At 39.6% G+C, this 19,242-nt stretch overlaps 1 protein-coding gene across 2 annotated transcripts in view; it reads left to right on the forward strand.

Moving 5' to 3' along the window:
* Nucleotides 1-19,242, forward strand: part of RMDN1 (regulator of microtubule dynamics 1) — a 34,888-nt gene that overhangs the window by 12,257 nt on the left and 3,389 nt on the right. Inside the window, exons 2-8 of one of the 2 annotated variants that reach the window (XM_043483771.1) lie at nucleotides 4,233-4,350; nucleotides 7,419-7,515; nucleotides 9,822-9,981; nucleotides 11,948-12,037; nucleotides 14,993-15,048; nucleotides 16,876-16,963; nucleotides 18,379-18,409. In XM_043483771.1, the coding sequence (XP_043339706.1) occupies nucleotides 4,233-4,350; nucleotides 7,419-7,515; nucleotides 9,822-9,981; nucleotides 11,948-12,037; nucleotides 14,993-15,048; nucleotides 16,876-16,963; nucleotides 18,379-18,409 (640 nt within the window). The remainder of the gene's footprint in view (nucleotides 1-4,232; nucleotides 4,351-7,418; nucleotides 7,516-9,821; nucleotides 9,982-11,947; nucleotides 12,038-14,992; nucleotides 15,049-16,875; nucleotides 16,964-18,378; nucleotides 18,410-19,242) is intronic. The other variant, XM_043483772.1, reaches the window with a different exon arrangement.

Raw genomic sequence — 19,242 nt, forward strand, 5'->3', positions numbered from 1 at the left:
TTTGTTTCCATCGTTACCGTTTCTTAGCAGTACCAGCTACATGACTGCCACTTTCATGCTTGCTTGCTAGCATCCTGGGCCTGAAATAAAGAAAGGGGACTCCTGTGCTCTGTATAGGGCATGCGCAGTCACCAGTCGTGTCCGACTCACTGCGACCCCATGGACCACGGCCCGCCAGGCCCCTCTGTCCGTGGGATTCTCCAGGCAGGAGACCTGGAGTGGGTTGCCATTCCCTCCTCCTGCTCTATGTAGTACTGGACAGTAAGTGCACAGAAGCGCCCCCACTTACAGAGGATGCACGCAGGTGCCGTGTGCACCAGACCCGTGAGCTTACCTGGGTGATGAGCACGACGATGCGTGTTCCCGTCTCTGAAAGTGTGCACAGGGTCTTGGGGGAGATACTGGTGCCTGCAGCATGGCCAGGTGAGAGTGCTGTGACATGCCCGCCCTCTGAGTTCTCTGGAAGTGATTACTCTCGGCCCCGAGACATGGGTTAGATGAGATGCCTGCTCCTCAGGCTGAAGTTCTGATGTGAGCCAATAAGCCTCTTGCACAGAAAGGCTGCCTGCCGCTGTGCTGGGCTCCGGGGTAGGTGAGTCTGCGAGCCTGTGAGAGCTGCTTCTCAGCTCGCTGTGGCCTGTGTGTGTCACAGACCCAGGCGCCACTGGGCGCTCCTTTCTCAGTGTAGGTCTCTTAAGTTGGGGTGCCCGTTGTGGGGTTCAGACCCTTTGTTCCTCAGGGAGAAGCTCAGGGCTGTGAGTTGCCTCTCTCCACACCAAAATTGTGGTTTGTGGGAAAATTTTGTCTCAGTCTTTCCTACCTGTTTTGAAGTGGGTTTTTCTTCCTTTGCCTGATATGAAGGAGTCACTCAGCTAGTTTGGGCATTTCTTTCAGAGGAAGACACCTTTTCTTTCTTTACTAAATGTAGCTATAGGTTTGATGTGTCTGTGTGGGAGGTGTGTTTAGCATCCTCCTAGGTTGTCATCTTGAACGAGGACCCAGTGGGGACCATTTTCAAGGCTGCTTACCACAACTAAATTCTGAAAACCTTGTAGACCATGTTAAGTATTTATTTTATTCTAAAGGTTATAGGAAACTATGAGAGTGTTTTAAACAGAGGATTCATAAGCTCAGATTTGAATTAAAAAATAACTGTCCAGTGTCAAGAGTAGGTAGGCTAGTGTGGATGCTGGAGACTAAATAAAAGATCACCTCTAGAGGACGAGTACGCTGTGTGGTGGTCTGAACTTCAGTGGTAGCCGTGGAAATGGAAATAAGTGGATGCCATAAAAGGATGTCAGTGATGTGAACTTAGCGTACCTGAAAGCTTTGGTGAGGGAGTTCAGAGGATGAAGTCACGGCTGATTCTCCATGTTCTGTCTCCTGCAGCGGCGTGGACGGCCGTGCTGTTTCCTGGGACAGGACCAAAGGAACAGTACACGTCCGGTGTTTTAGGAGGAGGAGGAGCTGGCGGGAAGCTAGGAGAAGAACCAGGAGATGAGGGTGACACATTCTTTCCATCTAGTGATGGGTCTGTAGTTTTTAATTCCTTCTGGCTTGAAAACAGTGTAATCAGTGTTGAAGAAAAGACATGTCTAAAAGATAGCTGGCTTCTTTTGTTCAACATTTTTTTTTTCAACACATATATTTTTCAGAATTCATTGTATGAAAGACATTGTGTTGAGTAATGGCTAATGTTCCAGGTGAAATGGCAAATTCTAGCTCAGACAGTCTCACAAGGTATTGTTTTCTGAGCATTGTATCAGCAGGGGCATCAGACAGCCTGAATATACACTTTCCCCAAGCTGTAATAATCTGTGCAGTCTTTTCTTCTGTGTGATACGCCTGCCAGGACAACAGGTGAAACTAGGGGGCTCACTGAAAAATCTTAGTCTTTTTCTCTTCTCTCTGTCCCACCATCACCATCCATACCCCCCTACCCCCATCTCCTGTGCGCCTACCGCATCTTGCTTCTCTTTGGTAACTATGAGTGAACTCAGAACATCCAGTGTTAGAAATGTGACTGTGTCAAATTTGGTTTTACTGCTTTGCTGTTGGTTTGTTTTGAATCCAGTTGTATTTGGTGTCCTGGATATTCAAGCTCAAGAAAAAGTAAATAAAGCACTCAGCAAACTGTAGTATGTTGGATTCCTCATTCTTACCCTAGATACTTATGAGAAGCTAAAATATGGTTCAGATTTGGGTTGTGAGGGAAAGTTTTGTTTCTTTTTTCGGCTTGAACAACCATAAGTGTAGAGTTGCCGTTTACCAAGAAGGGGAAACTGAGTGGCATGAGTTTGGGGAAACAGTAAGTGGCTGAGACTGAGGTGCCTGTTACACTTTCTGTGGGTGTAAATGTTGTTTGGCACCTGGGTATGTGGTTCAGAAGTTAAGAGGAGACCTCTTGGCTTTATTAAATGTGCATGTTTTGGGCACGTTGATGCCATTTAAAGCCATAAAACCAAATGAAATCACCGAAATGATAGGGGTAGAAAAACGAAGTTCTGGGATTTAGCACAGGACACAGTAAATTCAGGAAAGTAGTATTCTTAAAGCCAAGTGAAGAGCGTTTCAAGGGTGAGAGAACACAGCAAGTGCTGAAGGGAAGCGGGTGGAAGAGTTAGACGTGAGGGGCCACCCCTGCTGGGCCAGCGCTTAGGGACCCGCCTTCCATGCCGGGCACACGGGCTCGCTCCCGGGCTGGGACTGAGACCCCACCTGCTGTCGGGCGGCTCAGCCTGTGGGCCGCAGCTCAGAGAAGCCTGGCGCCGCGGCAGAAGGCCCCGCGCGCTCGGCTGAGACCCGGCGCAGCCCCGGAGGCTCAAGGAGGAAGCAGACACGGGGAGACTGGGGGACTGGCGGGTGTGCTCATTACCTTGATTGTGGGATGGCTTCACAGGTGTGCAAACATCCTTCACACATGGTGCATGTTACACACGCACACCGTTTTTATATCGCTTATTTCTCAATAAGGGAAGTCGCTCCGTCGTGTCCGATTCTTTGCGACCCCATGGACTGTAGCCTGCCAGGTTCCTCCATCCATGGGATTTTCCAGGCAAGAATACAGGAGTGGGTTGCCATTTCCTTTTCCAGGAGATCTTCCCTACCCAGGGACTGAACCTGGGTCTCCCGCTACAATGCAGCAGATGCTTTACCCTCTGAGCCACCAGGGAAGTCCAATTTCTCAATAAAGCAACATTTTAAAAATTTCTTATATTAAATATTCATTTATAGTTTTGTTTTTTTTTTAAAGGAGGGAGTGAACAGCTGTCAAATGGTTTTGATAGATCAAGTAAGATGAGAATTTTCTAGGAAATATCATCCTTGGTTGCCTTAACTAGAATACTCTCTGTGGAGTTGTGGGGATAAAAGTGTGATTTGTATGAATTCAAGAGAGAATGCAAAGAGAGGAAGTGGAGACAGAGCTCCAGACAGCTTTTTAAAAGAGTTTTGCTGAAAAGAGAATTTGAAAAATGAGATTGAAGGGAGATGTGAACTCAAAAGGAAGCTTTTTCTTTTGTTTTTAAGAAGGGAACAGTTACACCTTACAAAGGTAGGTAGGCTAGCTTATTTTTATATAGATGGGAATAAATTGACAGAAAGGAAAAAATAGGTGCTATGTGAAAGGAAAATTGTCATGGGAAAAGGGAAGAATTGCTATAGTGATATCCATATATTCTTTTGCCTTTGATCTTGAGAATTCTGGCCATAATTATGACAATGAATTTCTAAATCTGTTTGGATATACTTTTTATTTTATTCATTGTTTATTTTAAAACTTTATGGGTCACTTTTGAAGATAGCTTTATTTAAAACCATGTATGTTATTTATATGTAATTGCCATATTTGATATTCTTTATCTCGTGTATTCTTAAGGTTCATACTGATTATATACTGGTGTCTTATTTTGTTTCAAGAAATTATAATATCCATGCTTCTTCAAATAGAATGTAGACCTTCCAATCCAGCATTTACCAGCATAACTGACATTGTTACATCAAGCTACCATCTTTAGCTGCTAAGAGGCTTTTCTTAACAAGATACACTCTCTCTGTAAAGTAACTATGTGAAATAGTTTTACAGAAGAATTTGACAAAGTAAATTTTGCACTTCTAGTACTCTTAGGATTGATTGCTTTGAAGGTGGGGAAAAATTGATGTAATCTTTGCTTTTGGTAGCAGTTTCTTCAAATTTTCTGTTTGACAACCCTGACCATTAATTCTTTCCATAGGTAATGGGAAACTCAGGAACTTTCAGAAGAAGTCTTTTATTTTCTGCCCTGTCTTATTTGGGTTTTGAAACTTGTCAAGTCATTTCCCAGGCTGTTGTGGTTCATGCCACAGCCAAAGGTAAGCCTCAGCTAAGCATCGGGAACACTTAGAGGTATTCGTATTTGTTATATTTTGATAATTACTTATTATGTTTGAATAGATAATGTAACTGACATGTTATAAGCTAGATTATTTTCTGCTTTTCTCTACTTGTCGGTCTGATATCTCTTTCTCTCTCTACACACACACACACACACACATATATCTCTTTCTCTCTCTACACACACACACACACACACATCTTCCACACACACACATCTTCCCTGGTGGCTCAGGTGGTAAAGAATCTGTCTGCAATGCAGGAGACCCCGGTTTGATCCCTGGATCAGGAAGCTCCCGTGGAGAAGAGGATGGCAACCCACTCTAGTATTCTTGACTGGGAAATCCCATGGACAGAGGAGCTGGTGGGCTACAGTCCATGGGGTTGCAAAGAGTTGGACACAACTGAGCGACTAACAATTTCACTTTTAACTATATGTGTGTGTGTGTGTGTGTGTGTGTGTGTGTGTGTACACAGTAGAGCCTGGAGTAGGAAATGGCGCCCCACTCCAGTATTCTTGCCTGGAAAATTTCATGTGCAGAGGAGCCTGGTGGTCTGCAGTTCATGGTGTTGCAAAGAGCTGGACGCAGCTGAGCAGCCGAGCACACACACAGTAGGGACACACAGACAAGCAGAGACAAGCGGAAAATAATCCAGCCTGTAATACGTCAGCTGTATTATGTATTCAAATATATAAAATGTCTTCTGGTAGCTAGAGCTCCTACAGTGAGAAATACTATGTTCATACTTTATAGTTTTGTAGGAACCTTGGGCTGGGAATGTTTTTTACATTTTTAAAGGGTTGAGGGGTTGTGGCAGGGTGGGAGAATATACCACAAATCAATCTGGCCCACAAAGCCTTAAAACATTTATTCTCTGAATCTTTACAGAACAAGCTTGCCAACCTCTACTGTATAATGATACAGTGATTCTGTTGTTTTCTTAATGCCATGGTGGTGTATTCTTCTTGATGTAATTAAGACCCAATTACTTTGAGATAAAAATATTTTATTTATAAACAATGTAACTTGGTACTAAATATCAAATAACTGGCTGAAAAATAGAAAAATGCCATCAAATTTTTGATTTAGCATATCATAGATATGTAAACATATATTAAGACTTGCCATATTTTAAAAATTAAATTTGGTTAAGCCAGTTGTGTATGTGGACAGAGCCAAAATTTAGACTATATCAGGGCTTCCCTGGTGGCTCAGTAGTAAAGAATCTGCCTACCAGGGTAGAAGTTGTGAGAGACTTGACATCGATCCCTGGGTCAGAAAGATCCCCTGGAGGAGGGGATGACAGCCCATGCCAGTGTTCCTGCCTGGAGAATCCCATGGACGGAGGAGCCTGGCGGGCTACGGTCCCTGGGGTCCCAAGGAGTCGGACACGAGTGAAGGGGCTTAGCACACCAGTGCAGAGACACCGGCTTGATCCTAGTCTGGGAAGATCTCACATGTCTTGGAGCACCTGAGCCACAACCGTGGAGCCTGTGCTCCAGAGCTGGGAGCCGCGGCTACTGAAGTCCGTGTCCTCAGCCAGAGACGCCGGAGCCCTGCGGGAGGAGCCCCGCGCCCCACAGCTGGGGAAGAGCCCTCGCAGCAACCGAGACAGCACGGCCAAGTGAAATGAACGGCTACAGAGACCAAAACTGGACCCAGCCCACTAGGGAAAAGCTCTTGCAATTTATGACTTAATAAGCCTGTTTGTGTTCCACAGCCCTCACTTTTTAACCGTCACCAAGTTGATTAGGAAAGAAGAGATTTGATTTTGAATAGATGTTTTTATTAATGTTCTAGAAGATGAAGAATCTGAAATTGGCTAAAAATTACTAGTTATTTATTGATTTCATTTGTCCATGATTGTTCTTATATTTTTAAAAAAGCATATACTTGAATTGCTATGTTTTTGTTTTTTCTTTCTTTTTTCAACATATCATTTTCATGAAAGACAAAGGGGAGTTGGTTTTGTCACTGGCTAATGACATATTTTGGCAGATACTTACAACTCAGCTTTTTAAAGCTCCCTAGACGTTTTTTTACTATTTTAAAAAAAATTTTAATCGGAGGATAATTTCTTTACAACTTTGTGTTGGTTTTTCCTGTGCAACAACATGAATCAGCCATAAATATACATATATCCCCTCCCTCTAAAGCCTGCCTCCCACGTCCATCCTGCCCCTTTATTATATTATTATTATTATTATTATTTTTCTGCCCCTCTAGATTGTCACAGAGCACAAGGCTGAATGACCCCGCAGTCCTATTACTGGACATACACCCTGAGAGAACCAGAATTCAAAAAGACACATTACCCCGTTATTCACTGCAACACTATTTACAATAGCCAGGACATGGAAGCAACCTAGATGTCCATTAGCAGATGAATAGATAAAGAAGTTGTGGTGTGTTTCTGCACGCACGCTCACACACACATGCACGCACACACACATACTGGAATATTACTCAGCCATAAAGAGGAATGGATTTGAATCAGTTCAACTGAGGTGGATGAACCTAGAGTTTGTTATACAGAGTGAAGTAAATCAGAGAGAGAAAAACAAATATCATATATTAACTTAACATAAAGCTCCCTAGACTTTTCATCGTAGCTTCAACTCTCTCAGCAACCTTGCCAAGTAGTTAGGAGAAGCCATGTTTTCATGTTATAATATTAATGTTTTTAAAGTGTCCTTGCGAGTCAGGCCTAGTGGTTGAATTTTAAGGTTTTTCTCTGTGTGTATGTCCCATTATATCAATTTTTCAAAAGAAGCTCATGATGTAAATTTCTTCAAAGTACCAGAGCAGAGATTAGAGCTCTTACCCACTTCTTTTTGCATCTATCACTCTTAGTTTCAGCATGCTTTAGCAGTGTTTTGTTACAGAAATGAGGTCAAAGATTCTTCAGAATTTCTGATCTTCCTTTATAGGTGATTTCTGTTTCTGATTTCTTTTGCTTCTATGTAAAAGCGTTCAGGTGTCTTAGAATTATTGCCAACTGGCTTGGAAAGACTTACTTTAGTGTGTCTTTTTTTCTTTTATAGTCTTCAAAATTGACGAAATCCTTGAACAAGCAGACTACTTATATGAAAGTGGAGAAACAGAAAAACTTTACCAGTTGCTAACCCAGTACAAGGAAAGGTGGGTTATGTAGGCCCAGGTTTGCTGTTGACTGAAATTTTCTGTTATTTAATGATTAAAATATTCTTGGTGCTGGGAATTTTTATAGTTTTTAAAAGTTTTTACTTCAAAGTAATAGTTCTTAGAGTTTATAGTATGATTTTTTTCTTATGTTAAGTGACTCAGAAGTGCTACATATATTTCATTGATTTAGAAAAGGTGGTTCTATGTACTCATTCTAGGTAACGTTGACATAGTTTTTCCTTTTGTTACTTTGAATACAAGGTAGTCATTGAATAGATACTTATCTTCTTTATCTATGTCATGTATTTCTCATTTCTTCTGAGTTAATTTCTTACTGCTATAAGATTTGAATGAACTAGGATTTTTTGTCACCTTTGAATAATACCTATGTATCCCTGTAAAGCACAGTCTCAGAAACTAAAAATAGCTTCTTTTTCTGTTTTTAGTATTAGCATACATGCTTATATTAATGTGTGCTCATATTGTGGGAGGAATGGAGGTGGAAAGAGGAGATTCAGCCCAATAGAATGAGTCAAATCAGACTAAATGGCATTTCCAGATCATTGATCTACCTCATCTACTGAACTAAAAATATTGAGCCATTTTCAACCAACTTTCTTAGATTTCCCCAAACCAATTTTCCCCAAAAGACCCATCAATTCTACTTCCTAAATATCTGTAGGATCCAACTTTTCTTTTCCATCGTCCGCTCAGTACCTTGAGTGGTTGGCCTGGCATTTTATAGTCTCTCCAGTATTCGCGGTGCAAGCTGTAAGGTTTTTGTTCCGTGGCTCAGGCGTGTCCGACTCTCGCTGACCCTATGGACTGTAGCCCACCGGCTCCTCTGTCCATGGGATTCTTCAGACAGCAGCCCTGGAGGGGGTTGCCGTTTCCTCCTCCAGGGGGTCTTCCCGCCCCAGGGGTTGAGCCCACGTCTGCTGCATTGCAGGTGGATTCTTTACTACTGAGCCGCCTAGGAAGCTGTCAGGTGGTTATTTTATATTGACTGGATTAGACATGCTATTGCTGCATACCCTCCGTTTCTCTTGTTAATGATTCTTCCTTTGCATTTTATTTTGATTGACGTGTCCAGCTGTCTCTGGCTGGGCCGGCCTTCTTCGCTGCGTGTGGGCTGTCTCTGCTTGCTGAGAGGGGGCTGCTGTCTGTGGCGGCCCCTCCTGTTGAGGAGCACGGCCTGCACGTGTGTGCGCTTCGCTGCTCCACGGCATGTGGGATCTTCCTGAACCACTGACCACATCCCCGTGCCCTGCATTGGCAGGCGGACTCTTAACCACTGGACCACCAGGGAAGTCCCTACCTTCAGTTTCACTCAATTTTATGTGAATACTATTTTTGTTAAGAAAAGTATAACGTAGTAGGTTTAAAGAGAAACATTTAATAAAAGGAATTTTTATTAAAATGGCTTCCCAGGTGGCACAGTGGTAAAATATCGATCTGCCGATACAGGAGACACAAGAGACATGGGTTTGATCCCTGGGCCAGGAAGATCCCCTGGAGGAGGAAATGGCAACCCACTCCAGTGTTCTTGCCTGGAAAATTCCATGGACAGAGGAGCCTGGCAGACTATAGTTCATGGGGTTGCAAAGAGTTGGACATGACTGAGCAACTGAGCATGCACACACAATTTGTTTTATTTATAGACAGTTCAATCTTATATAATTGTATTTAAATTGCAGTTCTTCAAGGAGTCCAGAGTCCTTGCTTTAAATATTCCATGCATCATGGTATGGGTGACATATTCAAAGATAGGATTTATTTTGAGATTATATTATATTTAATTGTCATTCATTAACAGGTATTTATCATATATATATTTGTATGCCAGGTACTATATTTGGAGCTCTGGATACAGCATTATGTTTTATAGTGTCTAACCCTATCTATAAATTAATATATATTATAGTACTGTCTGAACCAGTTAGTGAGTTGTCTGAAGCACAGTGCCACTGAACTCAAATGTCAAGGTATATATTGAATTTTGTAGGGAAATTGTTTAGAGAATTCAAATATACAGATATTTTCTAAGGAAGTTAGTATTTTAGATATTACAGGTAAGTTAATGTTTGTATGTAATGTTGGATATTTTGGAGGAAGTTTTAGCACACACATAGATTTGTGTGATAGAAAATAATAAATTTAACATTATGAATAGTGGATTTCGATATTGTGTTGCTTGCTATATCCTCACTGACCTGAAAGACTATGTATTCATTAGTGATATGACCTTTAACCATGAAAATGTGAGCTAAAATGGTTGTTGCTTTATATTTATTTCACATTAGTGAAGATGCGGAGTTACTGTGGCGTTTGGCACGGGCATCACGTGATGTAGCTCAGCTTAGTGGAACCTCAGAAGAGGAGAAAAAGGTTTTGGTATATGAAGCCCTAGAGTATGCGAAAAGGGCACTTGAGAAAAATGAATCAAGTTTTGCGGCCCATAAGGTGAGGTGCTTACAGTAGTGAAACTCTTACCTTGTATTGACATAGACATTGGTCTATACTTATCTATTATATATAACTTACCTAGGAAAGAAATACCTCTCTTTTAAAGAAGTAGGGAAGAGATTTATTTTTATAAACTTTTTCAAAAAGAAGCAGTATTCTTTGTGTTCTTGAACATCTATTCTAGTTTCATTAGTGTGCTTGATAAGTTACTTTTGTGAAGGCTTATTTTTAAACTGAAGCGTTAGTAGTTCCATCAGTTGCGTCTGTCTTTAGTTCTAGTTGTAGAAACACTGGACAAACGTTTTCTCATTTTCCTCACATTTTATTTCTGTTTTATGTGGGGATAGGTAGCAGCTGGACAGCAGAGATCTCGTGTAACTTGCTACATGTGACTCCACGAGCGTCTGGATTTCCTGACTGTTTAGAATACGCTTTTCAGTGGACACGGTGGGGAGGCCAAGGGACATTATTGATATTTTGGATTAGGACCTTACTTTGCCATATCGGACTGTGCCCAGGGGAGCCCCTGAGTCATTGTGACAGCTGAATTCTGTCTGCACGCATTTGCAGATGCTCCTTTTAGGGCATGGTTCCATCTGCCCTGATCCCCACCACCACCGTTTCTTGTTTATATTAAGAATAAAACAGACCCTTTTAATTTGTTGAGGCTTGTTTTATGGCCCAGAATATGGTCCATGTTTGTAAATGTTCTCTTTGCACACGGAAGGTATATTTACCCAGCCGTTGTTGAGCGTGTCATACGTGTCCTTCCGGTCAAGTTGTTTCACACATAGTAGTGCATATGTGTTGATGCTGCTTTCTCTGTTCATCCCCCTCTCTGCTTCCCCCACTGTGGCCACAAGTCCATTCTCCTCATCTGCGTCTCCATTCCTTCCCTGCAAATAGCGTCATCAGTACCAGTTTTCTAGACTCTGTATATATGGGTTAATAATATACTATATTTGCTCTTCCCTTTCTGACTTACTGCACTCTGTATAACAGGTTTCAGGTTTATCCATCTCACTAGAACTGAGTCAAATTTGTTCTTTTTTATGGTTGAGTAATATTCCGTTGTATACATGTACCGTATGTTTATCCATTCATCTGTCGATGGACGTCTGGGTTGCTCCCATGTCCTAGCTGCTGTAAATAGTGCTTCTGTGAACACTCGGGTACATGTGTCTTTTTCGATTTTGGTTCCCTCGGTATATGCCCAGGAGTACAGTCGTTTTATTCTTAGTTTTCAGGAAAGCTCCACACTGTTCTCCATAGTGGCTGCATCAGTTTACATTCCCACCAACAGTGCAAGAGGCTTCCCTTTTCTCCACACCCTCTCCAGCATTTATTGTTTGTAGACTTTTTGACGATGGCCATTCTGACTGGTGTGAGGTGATACACCTCATTGTAGTTTTGATTTGCATTTCTCATCCTGAATCTGTGACTTTCCACAGCACCTGGGTTTATGAAGCTTGGATATTTGGATTCAGTTCTTAGAGAAGAAACTCAGATTGTCTCAGTTTGGGTTTGTTGTCCAGCCGTGGGCATGAGGACAAAGTCACAATTGACAAGTATGGCCATTATTACTAGAGCAATGTGGGTGTGAAGTAAGAAACAGTTCCCAGAAAGTAGGTTGAGAAAATAAAATGATAATTATTAAATTGCACGTTTTTCTAAATTTATATTCATACCATAAATATGAATCATTATATCCCCATTGTGTTGGTAACTTTCTTAGAGATTCACTAACCTCTCTCTTATATTATAGTTCTCTATAAGCATGTCCTAACTTAAGTTCCTTAAGGGCTGTGTCTACTTTTTCTTTGTATATTCTAGTATATTTAATACAGGTTTTGTGCTCAGCTTTTTGTTAAATGAGAATAACTACTGAGGAATTGCAACCTGGTATTGAATGGAATATTACTGAATATTAGTATTCTTACACCTTTGTTTCTTCTATTTTTAGTGGTATGCAATCTGTATTAGTGATGTTGGAGATTATGAAGGAATCAAGGCTAAAATTGCAAATGCCTACATTATCAAGGAGCATTTTGAGGTACTAATGGACTTCAAAAGTCATTAGTTTTCTGAATAGATTTCTGTTTCACTTATTTCTTACTGTGTAGCAAACTATCTAAAGCTTAGTCCTAAAACAATGACAAATTATTTCTCAAAATTCTGTGGATTAACTGTGCACAGTGGTGCTTCCATTCTGCTCATTGTGGCTGAGGTCATTTAAAGGGCTTCCTTCACTTGGACCCTCAGCTCAGACAGGAATGGACAAGATACCCTCTCGTGTGACGTTTCTCTCTACTTTTCTTCTCATCGTTTAGTAGTATAGCCCACACTTCTCTATAGCATAGTTGCTGCTTCCAAGAGTGACAGTGCCAGGGGAAAAGTTCCACTGTGCAGACTTTTATCAAGCATGTTTGCATCACACTTAGTAATAATCTTTCGACCTAAACAAGTCATTTGGCCAAGACCAGGGATGAGAAGGGTTTATACAAAGTCCTGAGTGCCAGGAGATACGGTCTCATCCAGCAGTCCAATATAATCGACATACCACTTGCAGAGATAATAGTACTATATATGACCTCTGACTTTTAATATTTCCCCCCAAATTCATTTACTTATTATAGTAAGCTCTTCCTTAGGTGCCAGAAATTCTCCCAGAATTTGTATATTTCATGTTGTGCTTACACGTTATTCTGTTGTCTGAAAACAATCAACAAAAAAACTGCAGCTAAAAACCCAGTCTATTTATCTTTGCTATTATAGACCATCTCAAAAATACAAATTAAGAGAAAGTGATGAAAACAAACATATTTATTGTTACTGATTCAATTCCTAGTTATTGTAATGAGTAGCGGAAAAGAGCATTGGACTAGGAGTCAGGAGACCTAGCTTCTTATTTGGGCATCGATACTATATATATACATGTATATACACACACACACATTCGTACACACATACATTGATATACATACATATATATTTGAATTTAGTAATATAGATTTTTCACATTTTAAGACCTTTGAAATCAGATTGCATTATATATAATCAGCAGTGCTTTTTTCTTAGTGGTATATAAAATAATGGTGTGTCATAACTTTTATGTTATCTTAGAGATTCAGTGAAATAGAATCTCAGTGGCATTAGATAAATCACTTAAATTATTTTGTGCCTTGGGTTGTAGAAATACCTGACAAATAACTTCCAAGTGAACAGTGAAATACTGCATACAATAAATTAATATATACTTCAGAGAAACTATGAAGACTATAGATTATTTAAAAATAAGCAGTTTTTAAGTGTGTATATTAGCTATATTTTTTAAATGACAGTGTTTAGTATTTACGTACTTAAAAGATCATTTAAACTACTTCTATTTCAGATTCCATTATTACATCTAAAGCCATAAGGAATTACTATCTTTGTATTGTTTTTGAAGACACTTAAACTTACGACAGAAAGGATTATAAAAGAAAAGGTTTGCTTGAGTATAACCCCTCTGAATACATCCCAGAAGTAACTTAAATTGTAATTCCCCAAGGCATCAGCTGTATGTGATGAGTTAGCTTCTTTCCTTTGCATCCAAATGGACTAACTGTTTTACATTCTTGGCAGAATGGAAAATATAGTAACTTGTATAATATTTTGTAGGGCTTAATTTTCTGGTGGAACTCTGATTTGGAAAGGCTGCTTAGAATAGGAGCTGAATATACTTTAAAATATATTCTGCTGTGTAAAGCACATAACTTTATTTATAGAAAAGTCAAAATTAGGTCAATGCTGATTTCTCCCTATATTATTGGTAACAAGATTTCCACCAAGTCATGTGTGATTAGCCTTATTTTAGCTATTCACTCTCCCATTACTAACATTATAATCAGTGTTTGTAATAAAGGGTCTGAAACACAAAAAAGTAAAAATAATGATGATTCTGATGATAGAAAATATTACTGTGTTAAGCACCTCCTGTTAACTTGCTCATTTAATTTTTACCACAACCTTATAAGTTAAGTGTACTGCTTTCCTGATTCTGTACAAGAGCAAACTCAGGCTTGGAAAGAATATAGAACTTGCTAAGGTCATAAAGTTAGAGGTCATCGAGCTGTGATTTGAACCCTATTAGTCTGGCTTTAGAGTCACTCTAGTAACCAGTACAGACACTTAAAAATGTGTGTTTTAAAAAAAAAAAAAAAATGTGTTTCACACATTATCAACTGAAAGTGAAGATGTGTTTTTATACAAAAGCGTAAGCTAGGAAGTCTTAATTTTATTAAAAAGAGTTTTTTTTTTTTTTTAATCTTTAATAGGATTAACATAAATCTGTGAGATTTCCTTAGTGGATTTCAACAAAATAATGAAAAATAGAGAAATAATTTCTTCAAAGTTATTCTGTAGTTTATGCTTTACATTAATTCACATAGGACTTCCACATAGTAAATAGAAATTAGGGAGACTATCAATATATTTTATATTGTACATAATTATTCTATTAATGAATTCTTTGAATAAGTAGTGTTGATTCTCCTTTTGTTAAATATAGATGGGGAAGTTAAACCAAATTTGCACATAGGAAGAGACTTTATAACATTATGTATTTTGTTTTTCTAACAAAGAATAATTTCACTTAACAGTCATATAGGACTTGCCACAAAGAACTTTATTATTTAGTTTTCTTTTAATCTAGAAGATATAACTGAGAGCTATATATTGTTACTGTTTTCAAATTAGATTCATTTACAGATTTTGTTTTCTTTCCTCTTGCTACATCCTACTGTCAGTTTCTGAATCTTATAAAATAGTAACCTAAGTATAAGTAAGTAATAGTGTGCTGAAATATATTAAAGAGTCAAAAGGAAGAAAATTGGTGTTGATTATCGTAGAAAAATTGAAATTATGGGTTGCAGTTTTTAAAAAAAATCATGGGTTTTGTCAGCAATATGGTAAAGTACTTATTGGTGTTTAGAAAACAAATATGATTCCTTTTCTCGTTTCTTGTTAGAAAGCAATCGAGCTGAACCCTAAAGATGCTACTTCAATTCACCTTATGGGTATTTGGTAAGAAGATTTCTTGAAATAAATATTTCAGTGGTACTTAGTGTGATCTTGTTTTGTAGTATATAAAAAAGTAAAATGTTTGAAATATTATTTGAGAGTCAAGAGTGTTTAATCCATTAGATTAACTTACAGTTGTACTGGTTATTTAGTGTTTGAAGTGAAGTGAAGTGAAGTCGCTCAGCCATGTCTGACTCTTTGCGACCCCATGGACACCAGGCTCCTCTGTCCATGGGATTCTCCAGGCAAGAATACTGGAGTGGGTTGGCATTTCCTTCTCCAGGGAATCTTCCCGACCCAGGGATCGAACCCAGGTCTCCCGCATTGTACCGTCTGAGCCACCAGGGAAGTCCATTTAGTGTTTAGTATTTAGAAAATACTAAATTTGATTGTGATTTTGTTAAGTATTGTTATTCAGATTATTTAGAAACAGGTATTAAGATTAAAAAGGCATTTAAACTTTTCATTAAACCTTAGATTCCCTTTTTTGGGGAAGATTATTCTTGTTTACCAGACTGAACGGATTGGATTAAGCTAACTACATAGTAATACAATAAATAGGATGGCCTCAGAGGGTCTTTGTGTCTTCAAAGTGTGTCAGATACAGTGTGGTTCATCTGAGGAATTTCAGTATCTTTCCATTTTTATGTAATCTCTGTTTAAAGCACATCCTTGTCTTGCCGGTATGAGCATACACCAGTGTGTTAAATTCTTACTGGTTTGAGAGTCTTAGGTTTACCACCATTTTCTTTACGTGTGGTCTACAGAGCTGAGTATTTATTGTCTTCTGTGAGGGGTAACAGTGCAAAGTCCGTATCAAACTCTCTTTAAAGAGAAGTAAATACCTTTTAAAAGAGTAAATACTGGATAAAGGACATGTTTAACGAAACACTTACTGAGTGAGAATTAATGGTAATTGAGGGACAGTAATTCAGATGCTGGTGACCAGATATGAATGAACTACAATTTCTTCCTCAAGGACTTCAGACCCTAATCAAAGATCGAACACTTTTTTCCTCCTTATTTCAGAAAGTTGTCGAGAGTTTTGATGTTATTTTTTTTATTAACCTTTTTATTTTGTCCTGGAGTGTGGCTGGTTAACGATGCTCTGAGAGTTTTGGGCGGACAGCAGGGGCCTCAGCCGTACAGACCCACGTGTCCTTTCTCCCCCGAGCCCCCTCGTCCAGGCGGCCACGTGACACTGAGCAGGGCTCCCTGCGCCTAGAAGGAGCCGAGGGCTGCTAGTGGGGGCGGGAGGCGAGCGGGGAAGGCTCTTCAGGGCGGGTGGGTGGACAGGCGCTGTGTGTAAGACGGATGAGCCGCACCGGCCTCCTCTGCTGTCGGATGTTCGTTATTGCCACACGCTTTCACACTTGTAGACTTGCTGGTTGCTCTTGTCATTTAGGTATCCCATGCTTTGTTATTTTTCTTGTTTTTTTAAAAACTTCTCGAGTTAGTTTTTATGTAAAAAAAATAGGGGTAATGATTCTATCTCATTTTATTATTGTAAGGAGTAGATGAGAGAATCACTCAGCTCAGCACTTTGCACAAAGTGAGTACTCAGTGGTGAACGATACACTGTATCATCATTACTATTGTAAATGCTGCTTACACCTAGTCGCAAAATAGACCATGATCGATGGATCAATATAAATAAGTCTCTAAATAATTCAGTATAAATATTAACCTACTGGATATTATGAGAAGTATAAGCTGTTTAAATATACAATAGGAGAAGATTCCTTTTATATATGTTAAGATGCTTAGTTCTCTTTAGGAGAAAAAAAGACAGTGCAGTTTGAATATATGTGTCATTTTCTTTCCCTATAGGTGTTACACATTTGCTGAAATGCCTTGGTATCAAAGGAGGATTGCCAAAGTGCTGTTTGCAACTCCGCCTAGCTCCACCTATGAGGAGGTAGTGTGAGGTCCCTTGTCGGTTAGTACTGGTCTCTTAACCGCTGGGCTGCTCTGCGGTGTCCGCACATCTGGAGCTCTGAGCAGTGAGGGCCGCCGGCACGTTCCAACGGCCCGTGCAGCCCTTACCACAGAGGCTAGTGCTTATGATCCATGATGGTGAGTGTTTGTTTTCCCCTTTAGGTGAATGGCTGAGCATTCTGGTATATTGCAGCTAGAGAACCCCATGGCCAAAAGCTACCTTCATTTTCTGTTTGAAATCTGTACCATATGAAAATTATAAAATAGAGCAGGAAATACACAGTTGCTTCCCAGTATATTTTAGGGACACATTCTAGGCTTCCCTAGTGGCCTGGCCGGCAAAGATTCTGTAAGATAACAGCCGTCTGTCTGGGAATTAAAGCATGTTTGTATTGATAGATACTACTTACAACATTTTTTAAAAGCAGGCTTGAAAGGCTTATAGTCTCATTTCTAAGGTCTTTTGCTTTTCCTGTTAAAAATAAAACCTGAAAGGGATTTCAGGGCACGTGCTTTGGGTTTACTTACCACAAAATTTTTAGAGTAAGGAAGGAGACGGTTGAAAAAGATTTCCCAATACTTGAATCATGAGCTTGTATCACAGTGCTTTCTGGGAAGCTACAGTGTAGAATTTGATGTCAAGAATATTTAGTTGTATAATCAGAACAGAGTTGTGAAATATTTGTTTTTATTAAAAAGAATGCATTCTCACAAAAAAGACACAATCATCTCTACTATGACAAATTAGTTATGTATCTAAAAGATCAAGTGTCAGTTAATGTGCCATGAAAACAGTTTAAGTGGGACAAAAAGGAATTAGCAGGGACTTTCAGGCTGACACGAACATCTTATGTAGGGATTTCAGTTACAGAGGGCTCTTACAGATGCATTGGCCCAACCTGTGTATCCCTGTAAACACAGCTTTTGATTTTATCTAGTTTTTATTCATAAAGCCACTGTTCTGATTTAAGAAGAAAAATGTCAGAATAATCTGAGTTGTACATGATAATGATCTTTCCTCTTTCCTTATGATGCTGGTTTCAGTCCAAGTTCTGAGTAACAGTCAAGTCATTACTAGAAATGGGCCACGTACTGTAATCTGTATTCTGATGATTTCATAGTGTTATGTTCAATTTTGCTGTATTAACTCCCACTGTTGATGAATTGACTGTTACTGTTTTTTAAGGGGATCATTCTTTTAGGATGGTTTGATTTACTTCCTATCTTATATTTAATGCAGGAATAGATCTTTTAATGTAGGAGTAGATCTAATGTAAGAATAGATCTTATATTTAATGTAGGAATAGATCTTATATTTAATGTAGGAAAATGCTTTTTAATACTGACTCTGTTTTAATCCTTTTCAATGTATCTGGGCTTTTGTGTTTTTGACAGGCCCTAGGCTACTTTCACAGGGCAGAGCAAGGTAACGTTTTTTATTTCCTATAACTGTATGAATGTCTGACATGTAATAGCAATTTTTTAAACAAAATTATTTGTTCTGATATACTTCATAAACTTCTTTTTGAGCTGCTGCTGCTGCTAAGTCACTTCAGTCATGTCCGGCTCTGTGCGACCCCATAGACGGCAGCCCACCAGGCTCCCCCGTCCCTGGGATTCTCCAGGCAAGAACACTGGAGTGGGTTGCCATTTCCTTCTCCAACGCATGAAAGTGAAAAGTGAAAGTGAAGTCGCTCAGTCGTGTCCGACTCTTAGCAACCAGACACTCCCAAATTATTTTTTAAATTATTTGTTTGTTTATGGGTGTGCGGGGTCTTCGTTGCTTCGTTGTGACCCCCCACTGGTCACAGCGAGTGGGGGCAGCTCTGCTGTGCCTGGGCCTCACTGTGGCGGCTTCTCGTGTGGCGCCCGGGCCGAGAGGTTTCATGGCTTGTGGAGTCTTCCCGGACCCGGGGTAGGACCCGTGTCCCCTGCATTTCCACCCACTGTACCACGAGGGAAGTCCTCAAGTAATTTTTAAAAGTCCTTATTTAGTAAAGATCACCTGAGAAAGAAATAAACTTACTACTGAACTTAGAGCTGCAGTTCTAATGATCCTTCATTTGATGTAATTCAGCCTTCCTTTTTGGGAGGAGGCGTTGACAGATTAACTCTTTATTTAAGATCACACAGCTAATCAGAAGCATGTGTTTATCTTCATTTAAAATTTTTATTGTTTGAAACCAAAGTATAATTGACATGTAACACTGTTAGCTTCATGTGTACAACATGACTTGATATTCATACACATCATGAAAC

The sequence above is a fragment of the Cervus canadensis genome, chromosome 12 (assembly GCF_019320065.1).
Source record: "Cervus canadensis isolate Bull #8, Minnesota chromosome 12, ASM1932006v1, whole genome shotgun sequence".
Taxonomy (NCBI): Eukaryota; Metazoa; Chordata; class Mammalia; order Artiodactyla; family Cervidae; genus Cervus; species Cervus canadensis.